Here is an 18031-nt window from a genome sequence, read left to right on the forward strand (position 1 = left end):
TATAAACTAGCGATTGCTGTAAAAGGACAATGCCGTCCAGCTCTGGTTTCTCATGTCCTAAGGCGTATAGTGGCCACAGGGTGTCCAAGTACACTTGCTTTGTGCCCTGGCTATGTGGGTGCTCTGGTAGTCCTACAGGATGCTACCAGTGTGATGGTGCTGCACTAAAAGACCATGCGGTTTGGTGGATGGGTTATATGTGTTGTGTCTTTGTGAGTTTACAGTACAGCTTCACGCCTTGTGTGTGTACTCTAGATATAAGGGTGTCTCCTGTGCACTTCCACTCAAGTTGCTAACAACACATGTGTATTGCTGACTACATGATTGCACTTCATAAACTTATCATACAGTTTTGAGTTTTAAGGGTCCATTTTAGGGTAAATGCAATATCCACGTTGTAGTCTATCTTAATATAAGGCTGTGTGTTGTGTGTGTGTGTGTGTGTGTGTGCGTGTGTGTGTGTATATATATATATATATGTATTTTTATATATATATATATATATATATTTATAAATATACACATATATATATATATATATATATATATATATATATATATATATATATATATATATATATATATATTTATATATATATCCTTGGTCTCTTCTGCCATTATGCACCATTGCCCTAGTTCTTGGTGTCTGCATGCCTTGCGGTCCATGTGGACGTATCTCATGGTTAGAAGACTTGAAGATATATTTTGGGTAATGATAGAAGCCAGCTTTGTGTCTGAATCCCAGACCTTGCCTGCACTATAGGAAAAGAACAGAATCAAGAGGCCGATTAAGCAGCTAATTGTCAATGGCTGGATCAGTTGTAACCAGCCTTGTTGTCCTATAGACCCCCAAATCCGAGCCAGCAAGAATGAGCAACTTATGAACATGACCACAAATGGTCCAAAGAAATATAGCACATTAGGAAGCCACTGAATACATAGGGTGTATCCTACTTACACAAAGATCTGATCACAAGTCATTCTTCTTACAAATGACCTATAGAAACATTCTGATCTCAATCTAGCGTACATTCCCTAAATATTTGTTCCCCTGCTTGTAAACTCCTCATTCTATAATTGTTTGTCCTGATGAAGGTGGAAAAGAAGTTTACATACCGAAACGCCGCGTCGACTGTTTTTCAATTACAAAATTCCTTTTTAAGGATTCTTTTAAACAAATTGTATTGTTTACATGTATGTATTTTTATGTTTTTAATCTAAGGATATTTAGAGTGTAACCCAGTGGGAAGCATTGATTCAAATAAATATTATTTTTTATCATTATTTTTTCATCATTAATTTGGACGTGAGTCATAGTACATAGTCACACACATTTAGATACCATATGGAAATTGTTTATTAACTGGATAGAATAGAATAGGTCTCTGATATATCCTAGTGCCATTTCAGGCCTCTGTTTTCAGGGTTCAGAATTTTCGTATCGGTTGTTTACCCCCTCCCTGTTAATTACATAGGGTACCTTCCTTTCTTTGTGAGCTTATTCAGCTAAGCCTGCTTTAGCCATACCTTTCTGTGAATGCTCTGGGTGCTGTCTGTGATACAATTCACTGCTACAGAAAAATATACTTTAATTTCCAAGGATGCTTTTACTGTACAGTCTAGCTGACAGAGTACCTCGCTGTCCATCATTATCATTGTCTAGAAGTGTGTGCCTTTGGGTTTGAATTAACGATTCATGCTCTTAAGTTTTCAATTTCCTGGTCTCATGTCTGCAACATTCATTCTATCAATCATGCCCTATTTCTTCCAGGCTAACATTTATTTTCTCTGGCCCATCCTGGACATGAGCTAATTTACTTGAGAGTGAGGTGGGAAAGATAGCTTGTCTTTATGGCAATGATATCAGTAAGCTTAAAGAAAATCTGAGTTATAAAGAGAAGTGCTTTGATCATGTAAAGTCACCAGAAAACACTCTGAGATCCACCAATGTTTGCTGGAACTTCAATATGTGACAGAAAAAGTTGAGACATTGAAAAACTACCATGACGAGTAAAAGTGAGAGCAGAGCAATGGAAATTGATGCTCAAACTAAACAAACAAAGAGTGACAGAGAGGGTAGAAGCATAAAGAAGTCCCTTCAATGCCGTGCAAAGAGTCTGAAAAACACTCAAGACAACAGATATAACCAGAGTTCTTCAATGTTTTTATTAACTATGGAAATATAACAGACCCTCTGTGTTATTAGCATTGTCTTGCTGCTCTCAACATCATTTACAGTTTAACTCTTCTCCTCACAAACATACTCACCTGATCCCTCTCCTCCTGGTTATTAAGGGGGACCACAGCATTGAATAGTTTTTTAATGTTTCCTTCACCATGATACTATTTGTAGTTAATACTATTACTTTTCAAGGTTGTTTGCGTTCAGCAGCTTAGCTCGGTAGACTCCATATTGAAGAGCTTTACATGCAAGTACACTGCACATTTAGTTAACTTATGAGTTAGAACAGTGTGAAGGACTTAATTTCCAAGACAATTTATGCATGATGTACAAATGTAAAAGTTCTCATGAAGATCTTCCAATCTATCATCTCTTAAGGAATGGTGAGGTCATAAATGGTGTTCAAGGGTGGATACACTGAAAAGATGCCAGAGACCATAAATGTGTATTTAAGAAGACATAGCAGTGAAGGGTGTGTAGGAGGATATTGAGCAAACCCCCTAAACCTGCTCCTCTCCAGGATTGTCCTGTCAACTCATGAAAGGCAAGCTATCCCCGGTAACAAGGTTGAAAGTTTATATATTACAAATGATTCCTCCTCATATACATCGCTTCTTGTCAATCATATTAAGCAAAGTAAAATGGAAATGGGAGATGGAGGGAGGCCGAGTTTTTTCACAAAACTCAATTTAAGATCATCCTAATTAAAAAGAGGAACTAAATGTTGAACACCTGTTTCGCATCAATCTATTTTCTTGGAAGAATATGAAATAAGTGCAAATCTAGACCATATAGCTGAATTGTCAAGGGAAATGTGATTGAAAGTGAAGGGACAGTGATTAGATTAAGTAATAAATTCAAAGAAGGACTTTGACTGGAAGATATGAGCATGAATCTAAAGGCAGCAGTGTACTGTTGATGAATGCTTGATGTTCTTATCATTTCATACATATAATATATTAATGAGATCTACCCTAAATCCCTCCAAATTGAAAAATATAAGGAAATGAGCTAATTGCATAGCATTTTGCCTATGACTGTGGTCATGGGTAGCAGTCGTAATTTGTGGTGTCCAGACATAGCCGCTCCTTTCGTAGAATGTCTAGAATCTCTGTTAGGTGGGCCTTATTAACAATATTACCTATAAAGAAAGCTAGGAAAAGGTAACTGCTCATTTAGGGAGGTCTAAAAACTGAGACAAAAGCTTCACTCCTTTTCACCCTATATGGGGAAAGAGCCAAATTGAATGATTATGGTAGAATTTTGTTAGCATTCAGAATGGTATTTGCTTTTCAGACACACATGAGTATTGTCAGCATTCCAATAAGAAACGAACAAAAAATTGATTATGGGCAAAATATGGATATTTAGTGTTTGCAACATATTACCTTTTCCATCACACTTACAAGCAAATGTGTAAAATACATGAACAATGGGACATTGCAACTTTTTGCATACTTTTTATTCTGTCAGTTTTTATGTCCTCTGTCTGGGCCAGAGCTTGTGTGAGGCTTCAAATAAAGTGCTGATAGGTTATAAGCTGTTTCTCCTTATGAAATACAGAGTCCAGAACACCTTAGATTATCAGTAAATACCAGATTCTGCATAGTTTTTGGCTATGCCCTGTACGGACTGTGAACATTGTGTGGGTCGTTTTGACAAAGACAGGACTGCAGCAGAAAGTGATGGAATCAGACAGGTTATGAGGGGAGAAGGATGCACAGCCATTGATTAAGGGTCTATCAGTATTGGTAAAATATTGAACACATCTGACAATTAATGATAACCTGTGGCCATTATCAGATTTGATAAATAGTGTCTACTATGAATGTTCCCTCAGAAACAGGGGGTTGGAAAGGTTATGCTTGCAATACCGGTGTAAAGTGAGGAGGTACAGGTGCACACTTTAACAGGGCACTTGTGATCCAGGCTAAGAGAAATTCAGGGAACTCAGAGAGTGTGGGAATGGACCTGAAAATAAGAAAGAAAGAGCAGGAGGGGAAGAGAGAAAAGCATGGAGAATGGTGTTAGAGCAGGAGGAGAAGAGAGAAAAGCATGGAGAAAGGTGTTAAGCCAGCATATGAAAAGAGATTTGCGACTAATAGGGATGCATCCTAACTTGAGGCAGAAAAAGTATGTAGGAGTCAACCACTTGAAAAAGTGAGAACAGAATAGGTTGGAGCTGGGAAGTATATGAATCAAAAGGGGGTTTAGCCTTAATTGAATTATTGATTGCATCAAGTCAAATGTACTCTGAAGTGTTAGAGCAGGAAATAGGGATGAATAGAATGAGTGGGAAGTGAAAGAAGCAATATAAACTGGCTGTAAAGGACTGGATCATGAAGTGAAACCCTGAAGCACAAAGTGAAATGCTGGAGCAGAAAGTGAAAGTTCTGCATGAGAACAAGAAGGCCTGGAGGAAACAGGAAGTGACTTGTTGAGAAGAGAGCAACTGTCTTAAGCAGAAAGTGTGGGTAGTGCAAACTATAAATGGTAGAAAACAATGTAAAATGGTGGAAATGTTATTCCCTTCAGACTAGTAAGGGACAAGAGAGTCAGCAATAGTGATGCCACCGAACTTAGTAGTTTTTAAGATATATGAGATTCCCAAAAGACATACATTCACATTAAAAAGAGCAGAGATTAATTGTTAGAACACCACAATTTCTTGGTCATTATGGAGAAACTACTGAATTGAAAAAGGCGCGTAATGTGCTGGCAGTTCTCAATAAAGGAAACTTGTCAGTGCAGCACCCATTGGCACAGCATTGTTCTAAGATGAAAGCACACAGACATGGCATGAGGTGACATGACATTACCTAGTCTTCAAAGGCTCTGCAGTCTCCACGAGTTGCAATCAGCCACAGCACAATGAATGCTACAAGTAATGAAAATGGAGCGGTGCATAGAAAGAAAAGGTGGAAAACACAGGAAAAAGACAACACAAAAGAAAAGAAAATTAACATCATGGATTTTCTGAGGACAGCAAACGAAATTGTCTATAAGACAAAATAACAAGAAATAAATATAAAAATTTAAATCAAAATGTAACTAAAAATGACTGTAACTGAACAAAAATATAAGACTAACATAACCAATTAAATGATGAAATTAATGTATGTGTGTATGTAAGCGATAGTTGTATAGCACGGTATAGCCGGAAGGCAGTGGTGTGCTGTACAAGCCAATTTGTTATTGGCCTGTTCAGCAGCACTTCCTGTCAATCGCCATTTGTGAACTTTCAAATCTGCAGACTCAAAAGTACCATTCTAAGCAAAGTCTTATCTGTGGGCAATGGACTCAAAGCATCTCTGAGGCATTAGGAGCAATTCACTTAATCGACTGCCATCAGTACTGACTGCAGGCAAGGACCCACATAGTCTCATCGTGCGACTGAACAACAGATGATTCTGATGGGTTCAGAGCAGTGGTTAAACCAATAGGCACAAGCAAGGCATGGCAGAGTTAGACCTTACCTGTACATTGGCACAGTCACCGTCCGCTCGTAGTACTGCCAGGTGGAGTGCAGGTCCGTGCGGGAGAGGTTGGTGGCGTAGAATCTCCAGGCAGCCTGAGGATTGGGAAAGATGAAGAAGAAAACAATGTGCCAGAAAAAGATTGTTTTTATCACATTTATTCACATAAATCTCCTGATATTTATAACCATATGCATTATGCACTATCCAATATTTCCACATCAATCAGTCTTTGAAACTCTACTGCTTTTCCTTAGATGCAAAATATGTATTGAAACTCTCTTGCGGATTCTTCAATCTCAAGGTTTCGGTATGGGTGGAATGCACAAAACCTGCCTTCCTCAGGATCTCCCACAAATACAAAAATCTTGCTCCAACTTTGAAACTAGCTACAAGAAGAAAAAGGATGGAAACTCAGCTTTACCCTGAGGCAAGGCATGGGGCGCAGGAATGTTAAACATGGTATTATGCAACCGGTGCTCGATTTGTGGAGGTAGCTCCAGGTGGCAGGCACAAGCCCTCATTTTTGGGATTCAGGACTTTTTCATCAATCTTTGACCCAGAGCAAGAGAGAGAAGGACAAAAAAGAGGAAAGAAGAATTATAGGAAAACAGATTGCAAAAACATACAGAGAACTTTACTCACCTGCTCACTCCCTCACCTTTAATACCTGCAAAAGGCACTTTAAATTAAATGTTGCCATATTCCAGGATGAAGTTGATAGAGAGCCCCCCGACTGTTTAGATTGTGATCTGTGCCAACACGTAGTAGAAGGTGAAGTGGTACTGTTAACTCACACCAGTGGACTGCAGGCACCTGAACTACTGTGTTGCACCTCCAATGAGGAGAGCTATTACCTCATGTAACCATTAAATCATTTCTTGATATCTAGCTGATGGCTGACTTGTGCTGCCTTTGCCAACTGCACCACACAAATACTGATTCAATGGCAGTATGGGGAGGGTTCAATTTTGCAAAAATTACTTTCAACATTGAAGTCAATGTCCGGTCCATTGATCAGAAGGAAACCAGCAGCACTTAAGACTTGCTTTGACTGTCTAGAGGGAAGTTGGCAATGCCCACACTTACATGAACTAAAACTGGCACACAGCACATCCTTTGCCACTACCTTCCTGTTAAGTCTCTCGAGTAGTCATCTACCAGTGCTTAGTTTGTGCATGTGGCTGTAGATGGTGAGTACTTGCATTTTTATGAGGGATTATTTTTCACAATCAGACCCTGACTGAGAGGAAGAGAGAGAACGACAGATAAGAAAGATAGAAAGAGGAATAGAAAGAAACGGAAACAGTGACAAAGGGTAAAATGACTGTAACAAAAATAAAAAGGCACAGTAAATGGAAGGAGTCGCAGCAAGAGGCATGAGATTGATTCGAGACGAGGCAGCTGTGGTATTCAGCATTCCCGGCATTCAGAAAGTTTGGTGCCGCTTCTAAGTAAAAGTTAAGGTGCTTGTGGGGTTTTTTTCTTGGTTGTTTTTACAGATTAAGCACATCTTTATCCTGTTATGTCCCAACCAGTTCTGAAGCACTTTCTCAGTTCCTGACATTCTCGAAACTAGTCTTTCATGTGCTGGCTGAAACAACTGTGCACAGCAGGACGTTTGTGGTGTGGTGTTGAGAGAGCGCAAATCGAGAGAAAAATAGAAGTGCACCATATTTACAAGCACGTTGCATCAGTTTAGTAGAGATTATATAAGAGTGTCGAATTTATAGAGTGAAAATACATAAGAGTGTTTAATTAAAATAGAATGCATATATCAGTGTGAAAAGCTAAGGTAGAGATGTTAGAATAATGTTGAAATCCCATGTTATGTGGCTGTTGTAGAGGAGAATGTAATGCTGCTAAACGTAGAAATGTGTAGGCCACATGGCAGTTCACAGAGAATGAAAGGTGCTGTTACACTCTCACATGATATGGATTTTTAATGTTGTTGTAATTCAAAGTATTATTGATCATAGAACTGAAATGTATGTTTTTAGAAGTGTTTCATATAACCATTGTGTGTAATAAGTTAGAATACTGTTTAGACTAAGAAATTAAAGGTTTACGGTGTGCACAGGCCGTTTCATGTAACTCTAATAGGCCTGAATAGATAAGTTCAATTATTTTGATCTGCATGTGTTAGTTAGAGAAAGGTCATGTTAAGCATAAATTGCAGAGCCTGCTCGAAGGTTTACGACTTAGAAGATACGGTGGAGGCCGGAATTTGGGGCCCACTGTACAAGTGTCTGTTTGCAGGTGCGAGGAGGTTCCAATCAAGAGAGTGATGAATAGAGTTTTGTTCAGGGAGCCAGGCACAGGCCTGGAGGAGGCTTCAGGAATTTCCTGGGGGGTACCGTCCTGCCGGAGAAGAGCCTGAGAAGCAAGGTCAACGCTAACGATGGGCCCAGAGGAGTATCAGCATGGAAAATGCCAGAACCGACACCACGTGAGGGGCGTCTCTAAAGGGCGTTTCTATTGTAAATGTGATTTTTGTATTAGGGACAGCACCCCTGGGTGGAGTTAGGGCAGATGGTCTGAGGAACCTAAGAGAGCGGATGGGTAGGCAGATAGAATAACTGCGAGACACGGATTCCTAACGAAGACTAAGGGAAGTGAGTGATCTTCTTTGGAAGTCACCACGGCTGACACCTTTTTAGGTTAAGATTTACTAAGTAGGGATGTCACTTAGTCTAGTGTAGGGACAGTCTAATCTGGATTTTCTTCCTTTCTGTAAATGACTCACAAGTTACAGCTTGTGTCTATTCTTGCAACTCTGGTGATTTTAGAATTGGTTTTGGTGACATTCTTCTGCCGACTAAGAGCATTTAGAAAATGTATGTTTGTATTGATACCAGTATATCTTTTGAACCTTATTTTGAGATGTTTGTATCTCCAGTTAACTTTGGCTTTATAATAAACTTTTAAAATGTATTCGTAGTAAGTGGTTCTTTATTATTATTATTATTCTGAGTTTTGTATAGCGCCTGGTTACCTATAGGCATCCCAGCGCTTACCAGAACATAACACTACTAAAGAATGAAGGGATTAAACAGAAAACAGAAAAGTTTTTAAAAGTTTTCGAAACCGAAGCAGGCTAGCTTCCGAGCGCTTCCGTTCTTTAGAGTGGTGTAAGTCCTTAACTGATTGACCTAGTAGTGGATTACCTTTTACTCTATGACAGGTATCAACGGTTCAGTCGACCTGAGTTGGGATCTAGATCTATAGCAATAGACCAGATATCCCGCCGTAACAGTTGGTAGCAGCGGATGGTTGGTTACCTTCTAGAGGAAGGTGATCTAGACTAGGTTAAGATTACCCCAAGGTCCCTAGAGATCGAGAGATGAGCAGCGGAAGAATCGTCTGCCGAAGAAGGTGCTGACGGTGCGAGAGAAAAGCAGCAGGGTCGGACGAGAGTGAGTATAACAAGGGTTATGCGTTGACAGATTGCGGTGTTTTGTGTTGTATCTGTATTGTAATGTCATGCGGAGTTGAATGCCCGTAGTGTGATTGAGAGAGGGTTGTGAGCGCGCCCATCTGGCAAACAGGGAAAATCTTAAGTTCGGGGAAGAGCTTAAGTGGTTCGGGTGTATCGAACATCCAGAGTAGTTGTCGACCAGAGTAAAGGGGGTCATGAGGTACCATTGATCGCCTGCAGGACCAAGATAGGGGGAACGCAAGAGTGAGTGTGTGGGTAACGGACGCAGGTCGAAAGTTACTGTGTGTAAGTAACCTATCAGTTAAGGCGATTGTCTGGACGTACACGGAAAGACATTTCGTCAGTTAAGGTGACAATTACAGTTAGACTGTGGGCATACAGTCAAGGAAAGTGATCGCTTGGTCGGAAGTAATCATTTTTCAGAGTATGAATGGGACGCATGCATGACCGGGAGACGAGCTGAGAAAGGAGGGGAACTGCTGCGAAGGGGAGACGAGTGACGTCAGCGAGAGCCGCGCTGTGATAGGCCGGTTGGTGTGAAGCCGCGCTGTGATAGGCCGGTTGGTGTGACGTCAGCGAGAGCCGCGCTGTGATAGGCCGGTTGGTGTGAAGCCGCGCTGTGATAGGCCGGTTGGTGTGACGTCAGCGAGAGCCGCGCTGTGATAGGCCGGTTGGTGTGAAGCCGTGCTGTGATAGGCAGGTTAGCGAGAGCCGCGCTGTGATTGGTGGATTGTCATCAGGAAGTAAACGAACGCGGAGAAAATAGAAATTTTGTAGATTTTGAACATGAAGTGTTTTAAATGTTTGAGAGCGATCTTTAAGAGAAAAAGCTGAGAATCTTATTACGGGGAAGAGGCACCGCCGGAGAGTACACCAGCTCACTATATGGCAACGAATGTTGGGTTGCATACTATACTGTGGCTTGATACTTGGAGTAAGATTACAGAAGGGAATGAGGAACTGACTTTTCTGAAATACGGAACGTTTAGACTAGAAGTGTTGCATCAGCTGAAAGCAGTTATGTCCTCATTGAGACCTTTGCCTAGACCAACACAGTTTGAGGCCCTTAATGCGTGGATTAGGGCGGCGCACGACAGGAATCAGAACAGACGCCAAGAAAGGGTAAAGCGATCAGTAAGGGCAGTGCAGGATGCCAAATGGTATGAGGAAGCCAAGAAATGGAGGGTACAGACGATTGAAGTGGATAAGTTGTACCCAGTGAGAGAGGTTACAGGAGAAAAGAGACCCATAGAAGAGGATGACGAGAGCGAGTCGGAGGATGGCCTAATAAATAGGTTGTTGATAGATAGACCGCCTCCGGACAATAGGGAGATAGAAGGTACTGAGCTCCCGAGGGAAGGTAGGGTTGACATAGAAGGGAATAGGCCACTCCCTATAACGAATTGGGTACCTACCAAAGGTGAGGAGACACCTCAACATAGTCCTGTACAGAGAGTAGTCGGAAGGGTTGTGGTGCAGAAGATGCCAGCAACAGAGAGGGTTGAGTCTTATGGATTGCCAGATGCTCTTCAAGTACCCGTTACCATAGGTCCTATAGTGTCGGTTTATCACCCAGAGAAAGGGAGAGAGGAAGAACAGGTACGGCTAGACAGAGAAAGAGTTGAGATGGAAAGAAGGAATAACACGACAAATGCCTGGAGGCAATTGCCAGGACCGATAACGTGGAACACCCCATTGGATTCAGCAGTGGATCCCGTAACAGAACAGGGGGGTCAGAGAGGACCGATAGACCTGAGGGGACCACGGCCAAAATCCTATAAAGAGTTGAGGGCTGACTTGAGGGAATGGGATAGGCCCACAGAAGCACCGGGCAACAGGTCAAGAGCAGAAGTTGAATGGGGAAGTCGAGGCAACGGGACATTATCTCACTGCGGGGCTAGCGAAAGCAGTCAGGAGTGGGACGGTAAAAGTCAGGAGAGTAGAGGAGGTACACGTCATATTGACGGTGGAAATGGGCAAGAGCGAAAAGGTAGAAGTACGGAGTGTGGAGAGACGTCTCGTCTCATTCAAAGTGAGGGAGACCAAAGGACACAAGAGTACAGGGATAGGTTTAAGTGCACTCTACACGCACCTGATGATAACGTACAGCACTGGAATTGTGGGAACATGGGGAACCGCGAAGGATCTTGCCATGCGTCGAGTGACCAGAGATCACAGGCAAATTGCGAAGGCATGGGGAATAATGAAATGTCTTACCATGCACCTAGAGAAACCAGGCGGAATGGGAAATGTGGGACTATGGGAAATAGAGAAGTGTTTCACTATACACCCAGAGAGGATGGAACTGCATGGGACCTGGAGAGATGGGAGCATGGGAGGACTCCCCATAACACGCCTGAGCCCAGACGTAGGACTCAGAGCTGTGATGGGAGAGATGTAATTGGACTCTCTAGAGATAGCATACTGAAAGCTGTGATAAAAGCCAAAAGACTCGATGTGACCAGCTTAAAATCTGACCTGGACGAGGTAATAGATGGTGCGTTGCCTTTAGAAAGGATTGACATGTACGAACAAGATGAGCTGCTGTTTATAGCAAAGGATATTACTCGAAAGGCAAGAGCAACTCATGAGAAACTGTCTGAACTGGCAGACAAGTATATGGTAGATTTGTCCAGAACAAAGGTATTGCAGGGTAACCATAGGTTGCATTATTCAGATCAGGACTTAGAAGAGAGGAGGACAACTGGATAAAAAACACACATAAGGGAACTGATCACAGGAATAAGAGCATGGAGAGATCTGGACAAATGGGAAGAGAGGTGGTCCAAAAAGGGAACTGTTAGGCGGAGCGCGAATGTGATGTCTCCGGAGGGGAAGCTACTGCAGATGGAGGCATTCCCTTTGCGAGAAATAGCGAATGGGAGTTATGTACACGTGCCCTGGAGTAGGGGAGATTTGGCTGCATTTACCAACTCATTTCCGAAGTTAAGGGAAAATCCCGTAGAGTGGTACAAGCAGGTAGAGAGGTTTGTCAAGATTTCAAAAGTATTGTGGATTGATTTGAACACCTTATTCGACATTGTGGTCCCAGGAGACTTGTGGATAGCATGCAAGGTTAGTGTCGAATGGCCAACTGCAGAACCAGAAAGGGATGCTCGTACTAATGGACCGTCAGAAAGAGTAATGTTAAATTATGAAAAGGTGATGACATGGCTGAAGGAGAAGGTGCCACCACAAGATATAGATTGGGTAAAAATAGACCGAACAAGACAGGAACCCAAGGAGACAGTTCATGAGTTTTATGAGCGATTGCTGAAAACGTTCAAACAATACAGTGGATTAGATGTAATGGATCCCAAAGATATAGGACAGTTTGTATTGTAGTTCGTTTTGGGGTTGAGACCTGATATTTGTTTGATGATTCAGCAACATTTAATTTGTTGGCAAAACAAACCATTGGATGAAATTTTTAGATACGCAAGGTATTGCAGTGCGAAATAGATTCCAAAGCAAAGAAACTAAAGGAGAAACTGATGATGGTGCAGATGCAGTCGGCTGGAAAGGGTGGACAGCAGCAACAGGGAACAGGGATAATGGGACGGAAATCAAATAGAGGAAATATCAATATAGGACTAGCTACGTTGTATTTAGTGGAACTCAGAAAGTATATCTGCGGGCAAACCCTTAGGTTTGGACATGAAGCCCTCACACACCAACCTAGTTGGTGTCATGCTTCATCATCGGGCCCACCACAGTGACACCGAATGTGTCCCGGGTGTGCTGCGACTCCAGATTACTGAGGAGCTGGTATTCTTGCTGAGTGTGCAGTGCTAGTGAGAATGAGAGTGAAAGGTTAAAAGCTATACAGGTGGTCCCAGTTCCCGAGGGTAAGAGGTAAATTTAATACCTGGGCCCCTGTTAGCAAGATAAAAAGGCTGTGGACGATGTGGAGTGTATTAAGAGCTCCTACGTCCTTGTGGTCTACATGTTTCAGCCAGGCCTTTTGATTAAAACTGGCTTTCCTCAGGACCAATGAGTATGTGTGAGTGATGGTAAACTATATTAAGTGACAGTGTGTGGTAAAAAAGTGTTGCACTCGCTAAGGTGCCGTACGTGTAAGAGGGGGATTCCCTCTACTTTACTGTACATAAAACACAAAGACAATACAGACATACAAGGAGAACCAATGAGAATGGTATATACCAAAACACAACATATGGCCGACTTCTAGTGTGCGTGAGCGACCTAGAGCGGCAAAGAACTTGGCCATGAGTGGTTGCCATGGCTAAGGTGAACTATGGCGGTAAAATATTAAACGCGGTGGCAGTGGTGGGCTACACAGCGAAACAAGCATAGCGTGAGGTACAGGTAAGTATGGTACATAATTCCTCACACTTGCTACTTGCTGTTAAAGCCTCATGGGTCACTTGGCAGGGAGGGAGAGGAGACCCTAAACGTTGTAAAAGGTCATAGTTAGGATGGTACCTGTGGGGAGAAAATGCTGCTTACCCAGAGCGTCGTGTAGAGATCACTCGTTTACTCACGGTATTTCCGATCAGCGTGCTCCTGCGACCTATCGTCCTGCTCCAGTGTCCCGAGTGAACTGTGCATGGATCAGGTAAGGGCTTAAGTAGCCGGTTCAATAGGTATCACCTGGAGAGGGGAGAGGGTGCGGTCGCGCTGGCTAGTAGTGCGCATGTGCTGGTAGCTAGCGCTGCGCATGCGCGATGGGCGGTTTGTAGCGCATGCGCGATGGGAGGCGTTGGCACTATTCATTCGCGCATGCGCCTCGGTACCCGGAGTGGTACAGCATTGATATTAACATGTGCACTCTAGTGCGTGCGCCATGGGGGGAATTAAAAAGGCCCGTGAGGGACCAGTGAAGTTAAAAAAGCAACAATAGCGAATGGAGGCGTCTGGGCAAACAGGGCAACTACAGAGTAGGGACAGACCACGAGTCTGAGCGCAGACAGGGATACAGACCACTTACATAGAAGCGTTTTATCTCGCTAGAGCATTCCACGGGATAGAATCATTGAGCCCCTCTATATGGGTAGAAAGGCGATAAATCCAGCGTTGCTCTTTAGAGAGCAGAGTTTTCTCATCGCAACACGAAGGTGCGAATTGTTCGATGACTGTCCAGGTGAAGTCATTAGGGGTGTGATTTTGCACGATGAAGTGTTGGGTTAGCTTGCTGATATTTTTGCCACAGCGCATTGTGCTCCTGTGCTCGGTCATCCTGGTTCTGACTTTTCTGGTAGTCATACCGATGTATCTCAGACCGCAGCGACAGGTGATTAGGTATATTAGGTTAGACGAGTTACAATTAGTAAATTGCCTTTGTGTCCAGGTTTTACCAATTTCAAGTGTCAATGTTTTGGAAGGGGTAGTTAGGTGGCAGACGCTGCAATTGTAACACGGTTGGTGGCCTGTTAGTTCTGGTAGACCCCATGTATTCAAAATTGTCTGGCCTGTTAGTTGTGTCTTTCTGGGTCTCGTGGAAACCAGCTGGTCCCTCAGATTTTGTGCTCTCTTGTATGCGAACCGGGGGGGATCCCAGTTCCTTGTGCCCGAATTGATGATCTTCCAATTTTTGCGAATTATGCTGGAGACCTGGTTTGAGGCGGTATTGTAGGTGGTGACGCATGTCATCAAGGGAGTTTCTGGTGGTTTGAGAACAGTTTCAAGGAGGGCCTCCCTGTTCTGGTTGCGTGCTCGCTTGCAGGATTTTGAAATGATTCTAGTTGGGTAACCACGGTCTTCCAACTTGTGGACCAAGGCTTTGGACTGGTGTTTGAAGTCATGGAGGTTGCTGCAGTTCCGGCGTATGCGCAGGAACTGCCCAAATGGCAGATTCTCCCTCAAGGGTCTGGGGTGGAAACTGTCAAAGCGTAACAAGGAGTTCCTCGATGTTGGTTTGTAATGAGTGGTCGTTGTCAAACCCCCTTGATCAGCTCTTATGTTAAGGTCTAGGAACGCTAGTTCCGTAGGGCTGCTAGTGCAGGTGAACTTGAGGAATGGATCAAGGTTATTGATCCACGTGAGGAAATCTTTCAGTGTCTCCTCATTGCCCTCCCAGACAATGAGAATATCGTCAATATATCGACGCCAAATTGTTATATTTGCTGAGTAGGGGTTCGTGGGGGCTTCGATGTTGGTCTGTTCAAAATGGTGGACATATAGCCCCGCCACGCTCGGCGCAAAGACACTGCCCATCGAGGTACCATTAGTTTGTAGGAAGAATGTGTCCTCATATTTGAAATAGTTCTCTTTTAATGCCAAAGTGGTGCAGTCCAGAATGAAGTGACGAGGTGTGTGATGTTGCCAGTCAATCTCCATCAGGACATCGTGGAGTACCTTCAGTGTGGCATCCTGGGGGAGGCTCGTATAAAGACTCTCCACGTCCAATCCAACCAATCCAACCAAAAGATGTTTTTCGCTGTCGAAACTAACATCTTTGATGATGTTAAGGAGATGCTTCGTGTCTTGGATGTAGGATCGAGTTTTCTGGACTAACGGGTTCAGGTAGTGATCACAGAACCGTGACAGCGGTTCTAGGAGGGATTTTATCCCTGACACTATAGGTCTGCCCGGTGGTGGGGTGAAAACGGAAATCAAATAGTCAGAATAAGGACAACGAGGAAAACCCGAGACCTAGAATAGACATTGCTACACTGAAAAAAACGACAAAGTGTCACCAGTGTCACCAGGTGGGACATTGGAAACGCGAGTGTCCCTATAACCCTGAAAACGGAGAGCTAGAAATAGAGGAGGAGGAAGTTCGAGAAGTTCCAGTTGAAGGGGTGACAGTGCCAAAGAGTAAGGTGGCCAAAGGGGGGACTTCGGCTCCACGAGCTCAGTTCCCGCAGCCACCAAAGATTTCGACAGGGGGAAAGATCTATAGACAAATGCCTCTTTTTATAGACGAAGAAGAGTGTTATTACGTTGATCCATTGACGGGACGACGTGTAAGTAGAGAGGAGGACTGTACCCTCGGGGCAGTTCTAGAGGTGGATCAAAGAGGACCGTTTGTTGAGGCTGAAGTGGCAGGGTGTCCTACAACATTCTTGGTAGATACCGGAGCTACTCGATCAACTTTGAGATCGGCAGTGGTTCCAGATCTACCAATGTCGGGGGAAACAATTCAAGTGGTTGGAGTCGCAAATAGGAGAATGACTAACCCTTTGACGGAACCAGTGCCAGTGAGAATAGGAAACTACACCGATGAACATCAGTTTGTAGTATGTGATTCTAGTCCTGTGTGTCTGTTAGGAAGAGACTTAGGGGCTCATTAGGATGGCGGACGGACTTGCGTCCGTACGCCACCCTAGAGTAGGAGGGACCGTCCGCATGGGCTGCGACGGTCCCTCCGTGCAAATTAGGATGTGACCGCCACCCTGGCGGTCACATCCTGGATATTTAACATTGCGGCGGGTGCAGCTTCAAGCTGCACCCGCCGCAATGTTAAAAAAGCATACATTGCATATGTATGCAGCAAGCAGCAGGCACCGCGCGGTGCCTGCCGCTCGCTGCATACATATGCAGGGGGGTACCATAGGTACCCCCCATGTGCACCCCCACCCCCCCTTCACCCAGGGGGCCCGCAACGGGCCCCCGCAGTGAAGCTCCGTATGCTTTTACACGGCGGAATATCCGCCGCGTAAAAGCATTTCTTTCTGTGCATCCTAATATGGTGGACGGTGTCTGAGAGACACCGTCACCATATTACAGCTTTTCCGCCGCGGTTGTAAGCCAACCGCGGCAGAAAAGCTGTGGACGGAAACCAGGACCCACCAGCCATCCTAATGTGGCGGTGGGTCTTTGGTGGGTCCGCTGCGGTTTTTCCGCATCCTCCGGGCCGGCGGTGGATTCCGCCGGCCCAGAGGATGCGGAAAAACCGCCATCCTAATGAGCCCCTTATTGTGCAAGCTGAACTGCACAATATACTGCACACCTCAGGGAGTGGAGGTATAGACTACAGACGATGATGCTACCTTTAAAGTTGCAAATTCGAGAGTTTTGCGTAGAACTGTATCCTACCCTGACTGTGGAAGAGCTTCCTTGGGACTTACGAGATACAGTGTCATCAGAAGTATGGGATTATACTGGAGAAGAGATAGGATTGATCAAAGGAGTAGAACCAGTGAAGATCATGGTAAAACCAAATGTTGAATATCCAAGAACGCCTCAATACAAATTGACCCCGGAGACGATTGCAGGAATAAAACCCGTAATCGACTCTATGATTCAACAGGGAATACTGAAGGAAATCGTGGGTAGTCCATGCAACTCCCCGATTATGGGTTTGCAGAAACCTAGTGGGAAATTTAGAATAGTACAAGATCTTCGAAGGATTAATAACATAGTTGTTTCATGTTGTCCAGTGGTACCGAATCCATCAGTGATATTGTTTCAGATACCATTCCAAGCTGAGTGGTTCACAGTGATAGATCTTTGTCAGGCTTTCTTTTCAATTCCATTAGATTATAAGCTGGAAAATCGTGTCCTAACATGGTGTCATATCCCACAAGGGTATACAGAAAGCCCATCAATTTTCAACCAGCTATTGAAGAAAAATCTTGAAAGTCTAGTACTGCCACAGAACTCGGTTCTGGTCCAGTACATAGACGACCTACTTGTTGCGTCAGGAACGGAAGAAGCTTGTAAGATAGATACCATCGCCTTGCTGAACCATTTAGCTGAAAATGGGCATAAGGTATCTCCGAGCAAATTGCAGTACTGTCTGACAGAAGTACAGTACTTGGGTTACCGGATAGAAAAGGGAAAGCGCAAGGTGTCACCAGATAGGACAGAGGATAGGATAGAGGCGATAATGAAGATGAACTCGCCTACGACACAGAGAGAAGTCAGGATGTTCCTAGGAATGGTTGGTTATTGCTGACAGTGGATAGCTAACTTTTCTGACAGAAGTACAGTACTTGGGTCACCGGATAGAAAAGGGAAAGCGCAAGG

The 18031-nt window shown here is 43.7% G+C and overlaps 1 protein-coding gene across 1 annotated transcript in view; it reads right to left on the bottom strand.

The window, feature by feature from the left end:
• The window catches only part of KCNQ2 (potassium voltage-gated channel subfamily Q member 2), a 359037-nt gene that overhangs the window by 86493 nt on the left and 254513 nt on the right, over nucleotides 1-18031 (bottom strand). Inside the window, exon 8 of the mRNA XM_078650429.1 lies at nucleotides 5659-5753. Coding sequence (XP_078506555.1) covers nucleotides 5659-5753 — 95 coding nt within the window. The remainder of the gene's footprint in view (nucleotides 1-5658; nucleotides 5754-18031) is intronic.

Source organism: Lissotriton helveticus, chromosome 7 (genome assembly GCF_964261635.1).
Source record: "Lissotriton helveticus chromosome 7, aLisHel1.1, whole genome shotgun sequence".
Classification (NCBI taxonomy): Eukaryota; Metazoa; Chordata; class Amphibia; order Caudata; family Salamandridae; genus Lissotriton; species Lissotriton helveticus.